Genomic DNA, 12,240 nt, shown 5'->3' with positions numbered 1-12,240 from the left:
CATGCATGTCAGAAGAGTATTTCAACATATCCAATTAGAGACACAACCTGCTTTTCAGCCACATCAGCAGATCAGAAGTTAAGAGTCCCTTTTGTCTTCACAACATATCTAGTCTGGTTTTATCAGAAACTGAGCTATTTAAGGGCACAAAGGACAGGAGAGTTCTCTAATGATGGTTCTTCACTTTCTATAAGCTTCCTGGTAAACATAAAGGCTTCTAAGTGATCACATGGTATCAATTAATGCTAAGAGCCCTTGATTAACGAGCTTGTGTTGGTCCATGTTCTCATGTAAACCTGTGTTCCCTTGGTGTTTTTCCTGATAAGTGGCAGTGAGATGAGAAGCCTCATGTTATCATCAGCTTAAAAAAAAAAATCTCCGGGCTATAATAGTAATCATATCTAGCATTTGTATGGTCCTGTGTGGTTTTCAACGAGGTTTCGTTTCCTTAACTAAGAAGAGTCTTTTGAAACAAGCTTTGGAGGGAGGCTGAGTGGGATATATACCGAGGACCCTGTGTCTTGTTATAACCCAAGCTGTAAAGAGAATGTGTCTTATGGTTCCTTAAATTTGTCGTTTATTCGGTTAAATGATGAATAGGAAGAAGGATTCTGCTCATCTTTCAAATCCCAGTGCAAGCTCATCTCCTTTATGAAGTCCAGAAATGTCCCTTCTCCTTCACAAGCAGTTTTATGAAACTGTAGGCAGCTTGTACCCCATTGGAGTAGGAGATCCCTACAGCTAGAGCTGGGATCTCTTTTGGTAGGTCCCATGCCTCACTAGTGTCTGGCAAGCAAAAGGCACTCCACAGATGCATAAATCCATGACTGGCTCACAGGATGGACGGGAGAAGGGATGAGTGAATAAAAGAACAAGCCAAGCGCAGTGTGAGTTCTGTTTTTTTGAGGTCATGTTGCAAAACTTTGGCCCCTAAAGGCAGCTCAGCTTTGTTTGATTCCCTCTACATTTTAAAAAATACTGTGAACTGATTTCCCACCTTTAAAACTTGGGAGAATTTCAAAATAAATACTAGTATTTTCAACTGTTCTTTGATAAGTTGTAAATGCCCCTGGAACCCTGGGTCTGTACCCCTCATGTTAGCCATCAGCACGAGTTGAGGGGTACCTGCCCCTTCAAACAGAACAAGCCTGTGCCCTTCTGAGGGCCCATGAGTGCCTCCTGATCTGCCCATCCACTTTCCTGCTATGTAGATTGTACACCGAACAAGTAGCCTCTCTTCACCATGGAGTTTCCCTGTTCTAAGATTCCTGGCTAACAAAAGAATCACTGTTCTCACTCATGCCCTGGATTTGTCCAAAAGAACCTAGTAGATAGCTAGTCATAGTTGGTAGGATTTTTGTCTGTAGGCACTGGAGCTGCACATTTCTGTTGCATTTTAGGGATGAAACATAGAGCATTGGGGGGAAAAATACTTGAAATCATGGGGCAGTTATTATTTTTCACACATTTAACTCCATTCTAAGACTTCAGAATTTCTCCTTAAGGTCCATCAGGTCCTATTTTGTTCAGTGATATCTCTTCTGTATTCACTATATTGGGTGTATTATTAATTGGAAAATAAAAAGAACAGCACCTGGAGATTAAGGTCCTGGAAAGGAGCTTATAAAACGTAATTCAGTCCCCTGCCTTCGGGTTGGTTCTCATCTAATCAGAAGCTGTTCTTACCTTCACTCAGTAGCCACAGGGATCTATCAGCTCCAGTCTCTACCCCAGTATCATTGGGAAGAAGGAAAAGAGGCTCATTTGCTTCATATTCAAAATTTAACATGCTTTCTCTTTTTCAGCAGTAGTTTTCCAAAAGTCACTTTTATTCATATTCAGTAAATTTGCAGAGACCACAAGGAGAAGTATTCCCAGATCTCATTGTCATGTCTCTTCTCCTCCACAGATTAAAGGTTGAACACAACTTTAAAGAAGCAGCTATTCTATTCACTTGTTATTGGACTTGAAACTCCTTTGACCTCGGAAACTGAAGATGAGGTTGCCATGGGAACTGCTGGTACTGCAATCCTTCATGTTGTGCCTTGCAGGTAGAGTGTCATTTGAAAACTTTTTGATTTAAAAATGCCACTGTATTTCACACTAATTCAAAAGTGGGCCTTCACTTTAGATGGCAATGATAAAATAGTAAGAGCACCCACTACTATGACATAGCATTTGCTGACACCACTGAATATAGTCTCCTGATGGTCTTTTAGCACCTCTTTTCATGGTGTTGTATCCAGAGCTAGACACTGATGTTTCGCCTGTCTGTCTGGTCCTTTTAGAGTTGTATGAGCTATTATTTGGTTTGAAAGTTGTTATTTTTGCTCATTCCAGAACTCAATTGTGCAGAGATATTGGGCAATAAACCTGATTAGTCTCGAGTATTGCCTACTTTGATGTCAGTGGATGGAACTTTATCTGGATGATGCTTTCAATGTCTTTGTTGATATCACACCATCCTTTGATACCTTTGTTTTCATTTGAATACACCTGTAGTTTAGCAGGAGCCATAAGCATAGACATAAGGCTTTTACCATACTTTCATGGTCAGCTGCTAGACAAGGGCTTTGAAAAGTTCAAACATGCTGTTTATTACCTTCTTGGCATTCTGGAAGATAGGAGCCTACCAGCTGACATGCACAACTCTGAGTTGATGCGGCCTGCATCCAGTATGCACTGAGAGTTGTTTTCCAGGTTGGGATGGTGGGAGTCTTTCCATGTCTTTTTGAAATAAAACTAGTTGATCTGTTTTGTTATTCAGAGTGTCGAGTCCAAGACAGATATCTGGAATATATTTATGTTTTTATACCGTAAAACAAAAGTAACTTTTTTAGTCATCACTTAACTTGATTCATGCATTCATTCAAATAATGTTACCTCACAGTAACATATTAACAATAATGTAAGTACCTTACAGAGAAACTGAACTGTGTTAACATCTGTGGATATGCTCCTATGCAAGAAAGACACAGAAGTCTATTAGCTGTGTTCTAGAGCCGTACTGACTTACAGCTAGGTACAGTAAATTACTGCGATTACTGTGTAATTAAAGGTAGTAATGGTAGTACTCCTGTATATGGATCCCTTATGCATGCCAGACACTGCACTAAGCACTCAGTGTACTTTATTTCATTATCTCATGATCACTAAGAAGTGTTTATTCTTTTTTTATCACTGTTATTATTAATATTATTACTAAAGCATTAAGAATTTAAGAAACTCACCCAAGGTCCCCAAGCTAGGAGATGGTAGAGCTAATAAGGTTCAGACTCAGAGCTGACTAACTCCAGATTTCATAATTTTGACCAACATGTTATACAGTCTTGTAGCTTTCTCATTGATTTCTTCAGTGTATGGTTGTAAATTACTCTTTAAATTTTGGCTTTGATTCTTGCTGCCGCTGCTAAGTCACAATAGTCGTGTCCAACTCTGTGTGACCCTATAGACGGCAGCCCACCAGGCTCCCCCATCCCTGGGATTCTCCAGGCAAGAACGCTGGAGTGGGTTGCCATTTTCTTCCCCAATGCATGAAAGTGAAAAGTGAAAGTGAAGTCTCTCAATCGGGTCCGACTCTGTGTGACCCCATAGACAGTAGCCCACCAGGCTCCACCGTCCCTGGGATTCTCCAGGCAAGAACACTGGAGTGGGTTGCCATTTCCTTCTCCAGTGCATGAAAATGAAAAGTGAAAGTGAAGGCGCTCAGTCATGTCTGACTCTTTGCGACCCCATGGACTGCAGCCTACCAGGCTCCTCCACCCATGGGAGTCTCCAGGCAAGAGTACTGGAGTGGGTTGCCAGTGCCTTCTCTGGCTGTGGCATATAATTTTAGGCTTATCATTCCTAGGTTTTTCTAAATGTGAACCGCCATCCACTTAGAAACTTTAGAAAACCCTAGCTTCAAAGCCTGCACTTCTTGCCTTAGTTGGGTTTACAGCATCCTCACCATTCCCTGCTTATGGTCCTGTTGGCATCTAGCTATCTCTTTTAGAAATATTACTCCTTACCCTCATCTGGTCAGGAGCTAAATGTCCACCACCCAGCAGATGCCTCAGGTTCTGTGCCTCACTTCCTTTCTCCAGTCTTTTCATGGGCCTTGACTCTCCTGAAAGTCCTCGACTGGGACAGTCTGTCTCTAACTTCTCCTGACTCCAAGCTAAATGTCTACTTTAAAGTACAAGATCATGAATCAATGTCTCAGTGTTTGATCATAGCAAATTAACCTGCTATGCACAGTAGATAACAAGAAATCAAAGGGTTAAAAATCAGTGAAGCCATTAATCTCCTCAGTGGTGTTTTAGAAAAACTCGAAATTCTCACCCAAGATGTGTACCTGTATCTTTTTTATGCACTTAACCTTTTGCAGGAAATCATTATATTGATTTTTTGAGGTGAGTCTTTTGTGAACTGGTTTACATGGCATTAATATTCCCTTACCATATGCCTTGTTCAGTGTAGGTAAAGTCAAGCGTTAATTAATGTTTTTGTTTTCTTGCTGTTTGTCTTGATTTCATGAATTTACATAGTACTCGACACTGAATTCTGAACAGATTTCTTTAACTGCTCTTTCTTTTCCTTTTCTATACTTTCTTAGTTGTGTATTTCTTGATTAGTTTTTGGCAAGGAAAACAGTTTGTCAATTATGTTTATTATAATTAGTGAATCTCAAATATGCTTTTTTTGTGTCATCTTTTTTCCTAAACAAGGTAGAAGATCCAAATAAATACACAGGTTTCTCCTACACGAGATGTACCTTAAAAGGTCTGCTAATTATTTAAGGAGTTGGTTAGTAATTTATGCTACAAGAACAGTGTTCTCTCTTACAAAGCTAGACTCAGTCTCTCACAACAATTTAAAACTGTGACTGTTTAAAATGTGACTACTGATGCTTAGTTGTCTGAAAATTCAGTCTCTACAAAATTGAGTTTTATTTTTCTCCCTCTTAATTTAAACAGGGAGCTCATAACCCTACTACTTAGAACAAGGAAGCTAGTAAATGAATGAAGCATTCTTAAGGTCACACTGACTCCTTCTGACAACAGGCAGTATAGGTGACTATGGGAAACAACAAAACATGTCCTATTAACATGCCAACTGGTGCCCCACTCTGCTCCTATATGCCAGGTCTCCCAGTTTTTAGTTTTTATGAATAAATCTCCTAATTATTGTTGCCAATCAACTCAAATTAATTTGACCTTCCTGGTGGTTCAGTGGTTAAGACGTCGTCTTCCAATGAAGGGGGATGCAGGTTCCATCCCTGGTTGGGAAGCTAAGATCCCACATGCCTTGCGGCCAAATACCAAGAAACATAAAACAGAAGCAAGACTGTAATAAATTCCGTAAAGACTTTTAAGAAGTTATCCACATTAAAAAAAAAAAAAACTTTAAATAAATAAATAAAAGGCTGTATGAAGCAAATCAAAATGGCCTTCCGGCAAGATGCTGTTCCTAGTTCACCAGGTTGCAAAGTCTGTTTCGAGCACTTAGTTTCTATTTGTTATGAGACACAGTACCAAATAAGTAGACATTAAGGTCTCTGTACTAATTCTTCCTTTACCTAATAATGCTCTCTCTTTGAATGTCCCTATCTGTTGCCCTCTGACCTTCTTTGAATCTGCTCAAATGCCACCTAATCAATAAGACTTGACCACAGCCAATAAATAAAATTAAATTAAAATAGCAGTAATTCCTTTCACCAATATTTTATACCCCTCTTATTTAGTTTTCTTCAGAGGTCTTATCAGTATGTGGATAGCTATGTGTTTTATTTGTCTTTATGCTGAATACCTTTCCCTACCAGATTGAAGCTTTGTTAAGGCAGGCATTTTGCATCTTTTTAGGTCACAGCTGTATGCCCAGCATCTCCAAACTGCATGGTACATAGTACCAGTCACTGAATAAATAAGCATATGTCAAATGAACAAATGTTGCATACTGACCAGACATGAGCAAGAGAAAGCCAATCTCCAGTTCCCAGCTGTGCACTGAATCCAAGGCGTGCCATCTCCTTCATGTTAAGGCAGTGAACCAGGCATCTCTAAGGCTGATTCATATAAATGTGTTTTTAAAATTTGATTTAACATATGCAGTGTTAAAATTTGTTGGTGTGCCTTGAACTCTATCTCTTGGTGTAGCACCCCCTTGTCAATTTCTGCTTTTAACCATAGCTGGGTGGACTGTTCCCACTCTGTATTTTTTCTGCATTGAGTCTTCCTCTAAAGTCACAAGCAAGAGGAGCTTCGAGAAAGTAACTCCCTTCTTCAGTGTGGTCCACAAACCATGGGGCGTGAGAATCAGTAGATAAAAGCCTCAGGGCCTGTCATTCAGAAAGAGAAGCCTAGGCATGTTCCTCACAGTTCCTTTGAGGTCCCCAGCAAGACTGACGCCCGGTTGCCCATAATATACTCCCTGTCTTCTCCTTCTCACTGGACTTCCTGGAATCATCTTCCAAATAAACTGTTTTCAGGTCCTTCTTTCAGGCTCTGCTTCTGGGGGAATCCAGACCAAAAACACGCACACACCAATTAGCAGCAGAGGAGAAGCCCATTATTGGTCACATCAGTAATTAGGACAAAACCAGACAGAAAACATGATTTTGGCAGAGGTTACTGAAGTGTTGACTGTGATGTGGGTCTGTTTGCACGCATCACCAACTCAATGCGCATAAATTTGAGCAAACTCTGGGAGATAGTGGAGGACAGGGGAGCCTAGTGTGCTGCAGTCCATGGGGTCGCCAAGAGTTGGTCAAGACTTAGGGACTGAACGACAACAATAGCCTGCACGCATGCCTCTACATAGATATGCCTGGAAGTATTATCCAGGTCCTACAAATAGATAGTGTTAATTTTTTACTTGTTTTACTATTTACTAGCTTTATTATTAGCCAACTAATGGACAAGTCATTTTTGCCTCTCTGTGATTCAGTTTACACCTCTGTATAATGAGGATATTGAACAGATGCTCCCCTAGAGTCCTTTCTAACTCTAAGAATATTGTCTGCTGCCTGCTAAGTTGCTTCAGTCATGTCTGACTCTTTGTGATGCCATGGACTATGGCCTACCAGGCTCCTCTGTCCATGGGATTTTCCAGGCAAGAATACTGAAGTGGGTTGCAATGCCCTCCTCCAGGAGATCTTCCTGATCCAGGGATCAAACCTTCATCTCTTATGTCTCCTGTACTGGCAGGCAGGGTTTTTTTTTTTTTTTTTTTTTACCAGTAGCACCATAGTTCTAACTAAACACATGATTTGAAAGGCAGATATATATGCTGAAGGGTCAGAGCTAAGCTTGAAACTTTATTCATCTAATGTGAAATTTCACGTATGTGTTTTCTGTGTGTTTTTGCTGTGTGTTACTGATTCTGTTCATATTGGCAGATTTGAGAAAAAGAATAAAATGACTTGTTCATATGTTCATATGGAGGAAGAGGTGTAAAGACATTTAAAAGTCCTCTGTAAATGGGTGAAAAAAATGTATGTTTGATGTATTCTTAGTTGGCCTTGAGGCTAAATATATTCCCACCTCTACAATGCAGTTGACCAACTTCAGCAATGATTTCTTTTTGAGAAAGTGCATCCTCTGCAAATGTGAGTATTTTGTTGTCTGTTCACAAGCTGTCTGCTGCTGTTACCACTGCATCTGGGACAGGCAGTGGAGAAAGGGTCCTGTTTATTTCAAGAGGCATATTCTGGGATTAGCAAGCATTCTCGTAATTGGAGCAAGGAGGAGGCCCTGGTTGAATACTTAATCAGAGGGATGTAGCTTGAATCTATGACAGTAAGAAATACAAGAGTAGAGTCTCTCAGTTATGTCTGACTCTGCAACCCCATAGACTGTAGCCTGCTAGGCTCCTCTATCTGTGAAATTTTCCAAGCTTGAATACTGGAGTGGGTTGCCATTTCCTTCTCCAGGGGATCTTCCCAACCCAGGAATCGAACCCAGATTGCAGGCAGACTCTTTACCCTCTGAGCCACCAGGGAAACCCAAGAAACAAAAACCAAGGTGCAATAAGAGTATGTGGAGACAATGTCCAGTAGTCCTCAGAAGGCATTTTAGTCTCAAGATGTGTCTTATATGTTAAACTGAAGTATACTATGGGTGGGTGGGTGTGTGTTTGTGTGTGTGTGTGTGTGTGTGTTAGTCACTAAGTCATGTCCTACTCTTTGTGACCCATGGACTGTATCCCTCCAGGCTCCTCTATCCATGGAATTTTCCAGGAAAGAATACTGGAGTGGGTAGCCATTCCCTTCTCCAGGGGATTCTGAACCAGGGATTAAACTTGGGTCTCCTGCATGCAGGCAGATTCTTTACCATCTAAGCCACCAGGGAAGCTCCTAGACTATGGATGCTTTTCTATTATTCTAGGGTCTAAGACGGAGAAGGCAATGGCACCCCACTCCAGTACTCTTGCCTGGAAAATCCTATGGACAGAGGAGCCTGGTAGGCTGCAGTCCATGGGGTCACGAAGAGTCGGACACGACTGAGCGACTTCACTTTCACTTTTCACTTTCATGCATTGGAGAAGGAAATGGCAACCCACTCCAGTGTTCTTGCCTGGAGAATCCCAGGGACAGGGGAGCTTGGTGGGCTGTTGTCTATGGGGTTGCACAGAGTCGGACGCGACTGACATGACTTAGCAGCAGCAGCAGCAGGGTCTGAGAATATATATGCACAGTAGGAACCCCCAGTATTTGTTGATGTTGGTAGTAGAACTCGATAAGCACAATCTTATCAAGTTTTCCCTTAATCACACATTCCTGCAAAGCTCAGGATCTGCCCTAAAGATCCCGGCACCCCATCACTATCTTGCCTATATAGCCCCACTAGGATGCATAGTGTACAGAAGTGAGTTTCAAAGTTGGCCTCACAACATAGCCAGCAGCAGTATTTCAGTTCTCAAACTCTTGTATTTTCCCCAGAGTAAACAGAACAGACAACTTTCAAATAATTCCTGATTCTAGACAGATATTAAACCCAGTACTGCCTCTGTTTTTGCAAAAGTAACAGGCATTCAATTAAGATCAAAATAGAGTTGAGTAAATGTCAGTTTTCATACAGTTACTGCAAAGCCTAGTTTTGCACTAAACTCTGATTTTATTGTTTCTCTTTCTAAGAAATTGTCTGGCCAGTGTAGCCAGCTATGCTGACTGCGGCCAAAGAATGGATTTCCTACTTCCTCTGTGCTGTTTCAGAACCATGGCCGTGAAATGAAGCCAAGGTAGTAGGAACATTTAGTAAGAAGAAAGTTAATAGCTAGATTAAAAAGCAGTGGCTCCAGTGAAGAAAATTTAGGAAAAGAATAGGGAGAAGTATACCCAGAAAATAATAAACAGCAAACAGAAAACTCCTTTTGAATATCAATTTAAGTCCTTAAAAACATTTCTCAGTCAAAAAATAGTAATCAGTAATGAAGATGTTGAGGTAAATAGAGAAACTGGCAGCAATTTTATGTCCCCACCAGCATGGACAGATAGTAGCAGTGATACAAACCAAAAGTTATTAGAAATATTTTAAGATCTCTCCTGAAGCAAAATCATTAATGGCTTCATTAGTTATGCTCAGCTAGCCTGGATGCCTTGGATGCCTTAACTATAAATAAAACTCTCCTACTGATAGAGTCTAGGACATCTTGTATCTTAAAAAAAAAATGATCTGATGAATGAAACACATTAGGAAGAAAGGAGAAAAACAGATGGGTGAAAAATCCAAATGTTGTATGCATTTAATATCAGCTTGTATGATGATGCCTGGTTAAATATAGGATTCCTCAGAACTTGAGAACGGGTGAAGGCACAGCTGTGGCGTCTCCTACCATGCCAGGAACACCACCCAAAAGCATGGGCTTTGAAATGAAAGAGATAAACCTGTCACTTATCAGCTGTGTGGTCAGTCTATAATCCCCCAACACTTGGGTTGCTTTTTATTTTTTGTGAATAAAATAGACAGCATACATGTTTATTGGGTTGTCTGTGAGAGTTGAGGTCATGTATTTGTTCTTTGTACTTAGTGCAGTGTCTGATACGAGCAAGCACCAGTGACTGGGGTTTGTCGTTCACTGAATCATTAGCCTGTATTTGAGGACCCACCAGTGCTAGGACTGTGGTGCTCTCTAAGAATGTAGTTTAGCTCTAATTGAAAGATCGGTCCTGTCCTCTTTGCCCTGATGCTGCTGCTGATGCCACCAGTATCAGCTTCTTAGCACACAAGTATCCTGCCCTTCTTTAGTGATTGAAGTTTGGATAGCAGAGTTTATAGCACATTTGTTGCCTTTCTCCCACTTTTTGCAGTTTGACCTCATCCATAAAGTAGAAATATGATAAGCTTCTCTGAAAAATAAATACCTAGTTGATTAAACTCATATGTGTAGAAGACTTAGGAAGAAATTTTTGCTTAGTCACATGTGTTAGTTGCTATTAATATCACTGTCATTATCATTGCCAGCAGCAACAAGCCAGTGGGCATCCATATACACATTTAGCAGCCACAGCTTTGAGGGTCTGCCTCCTGGCAGCAAGGCTCCTGACAGCTGGAGCCATCTCTCTGGGGGTCTGGCACTGTAAATACACTGTGGAGATATCTATGACGGAACTCCTAGCAAGTTGCAGATAAAGGGTTCTAAAACAAGAAGGAACTGATGGTTCAAAATGACAGAAAAAAAAAAAGATTTTTAAAATGAGTTTTAAAAACTAAGATGAATAAAAGAGCACATAGAAGTCCCTAATGCATGTGGTGGAATGGGCTGGAATGGACTCCCTAGTAGACCACACCCTTCCATTCTTCTCTCCTCTGAAAAACACCCATTGGTGATGTCAACCAAGTATTTCACCTGTTCAAAGAACAGAGTTGGTTAACGATGTAGCCCCATACCACCATAATAATCCCCTTAATTTGTTTAGCGCTTGTTAGTCTATAAAATACTTGCTGAACGATATGTTCCACAAACTCATTGGAGGCTAGAGACCACTACAGTAATAATGTCGAGAGTAAACGTTTATTGAGCATTTCTGTGCCAAATGTAGCATGGCATTCTTGAGTACAGGATACCATCGAACCTCAGAGCAACCCGTTCCTAGATGAGGGGCTATGTGCCCTGCCCAAGGAATCAGAGCTCATACGGGTCCAAGGCAGTGTTTGAATTTGGGTCCATCAAGTTCAAAAGCCAGAACCTCTAACTGTTTTGCTGTAATATCCATTGATGCATAGTACCTGTTATTGTGGGGCTTGCCATCTTGTAAAGTATTATAAGCCAGTTGGCCTCAAAAATGTAGTCTGTGGATGAGCAGTATCGGCAATTCCTGATAACTTATCAGAAATGGAGGTTCCTGGGCCCCAGGCCAGACCTATAGAATCATAACCTCTGGAGGTGAGTTCATGTTCCTCCTCCAGGCAACTGTGATCCTCACAAAAGCCTGAGAGTCATGGGAAATGCTCTTGAGAGGCAAGTAGAGCAGAAATTGTCATTATCCCAATTTTACATATGAGAATCTGAGTGGTCAGGGACCCGCTCAAGGTTATATGCCTGACATCAATGGCACAGGTGAAATCTAGACTCTCTGATTCATAATCTAGTGGTTTATTTCCACACACACCCCCCCCCCCAGTGTATATGCTGCCCTTTTACTCAGGTCAGCCTAGCTTTCAGGGCAACGTACTGAATACTTGATGATACAAAGGAAGGGCTTTTCATGTTGAAGAGGTGTCCTGAGTATTGAAATCATTTAATTTTTCTGCTGGGCGTTTTTTCCTGGCCAGTGAACCACTAACAGTGTGATATTGGTCTGCACTCTTTCTCCATTTTTTGATGTAATAAATGCAAAAAAAAAAAAAAGATAGTATTCCGTAATTTTAAAGAAAGACAGAACTATGTTACACAATCTTTGGAGGGTAGAAAACAAAGAAGAATGTCTCTGGAGCCTACAGCTAGAGTACGATTACTGATCACTTTAGAAAACAATAAGGTACATGTGGTTAGGTGTGAGTTCTGTGCTTGGAGAGATAAAAGAAAAATAGCTTTCATATTTTGCAAAACCCCTAGTGGATTGCTGGGATGTTTTGTCTTCTCAGAGTAATCAAGGATGCTTTCCCTTAAGAAAAGTAACAGATTATTTTGTTAAGGAAAGAAATGATTCTAAGGCAGAGGGCCCACCCCCTCAGTTCTCAATTAAGACCTATCTCAAAGGTTCTCATTTCTAAAGCAAAGTTTTGGAAAATGACCATGTAGGACTTTTCCTCTAAAGGC

The 12,240-nt window shown here is 40.8% G+C and overlaps 1 protein-coding gene across 32 annotated transcripts in view; it reads left to right on the top strand.

Annotated features, from left to right (window-relative positions):
* LOC114108678 (contactin-4) overlaps window positions 1–12,240 on the top strand; it is a 1,043,928-nt gene that overhangs the window by 489,047 nt on the left and 542,641 nt on the right. For all 32 annotated transcript variants that reach the window (XM_060402845.1, XM_060402823.1, XM_060402848.1 and 29 more), the window contains one exon: window positions 1,910–2,051. In XM_060402845.1, the coding sequence (XP_060258828.1) occupies window positions 1,997–2,051 (55 nt within the window). In that variant the 5' untranslated portion in view covers window positions 1,910–1,996. The remainder of the gene's footprint in view (window positions 1–1,909; window positions 2,052–12,240) is intronic.

The sequence above is a fragment of the Ovis aries genome, chromosome 19 (genome assembly GCF_016772045.2).
Source record: "Ovis aries strain OAR_USU_Benz2616 breed Rambouillet chromosome 19, ARS-UI_Ramb_v3.0, whole genome shotgun sequence".
Classification (NCBI taxonomy): domain Eukaryota; kingdom Metazoa; phylum Chordata; class Mammalia; order Artiodactyla; family Bovidae; genus Ovis; species Ovis aries.
This window is presented reverse-complemented; position numbering and strand designations above follow the sequence as displayed.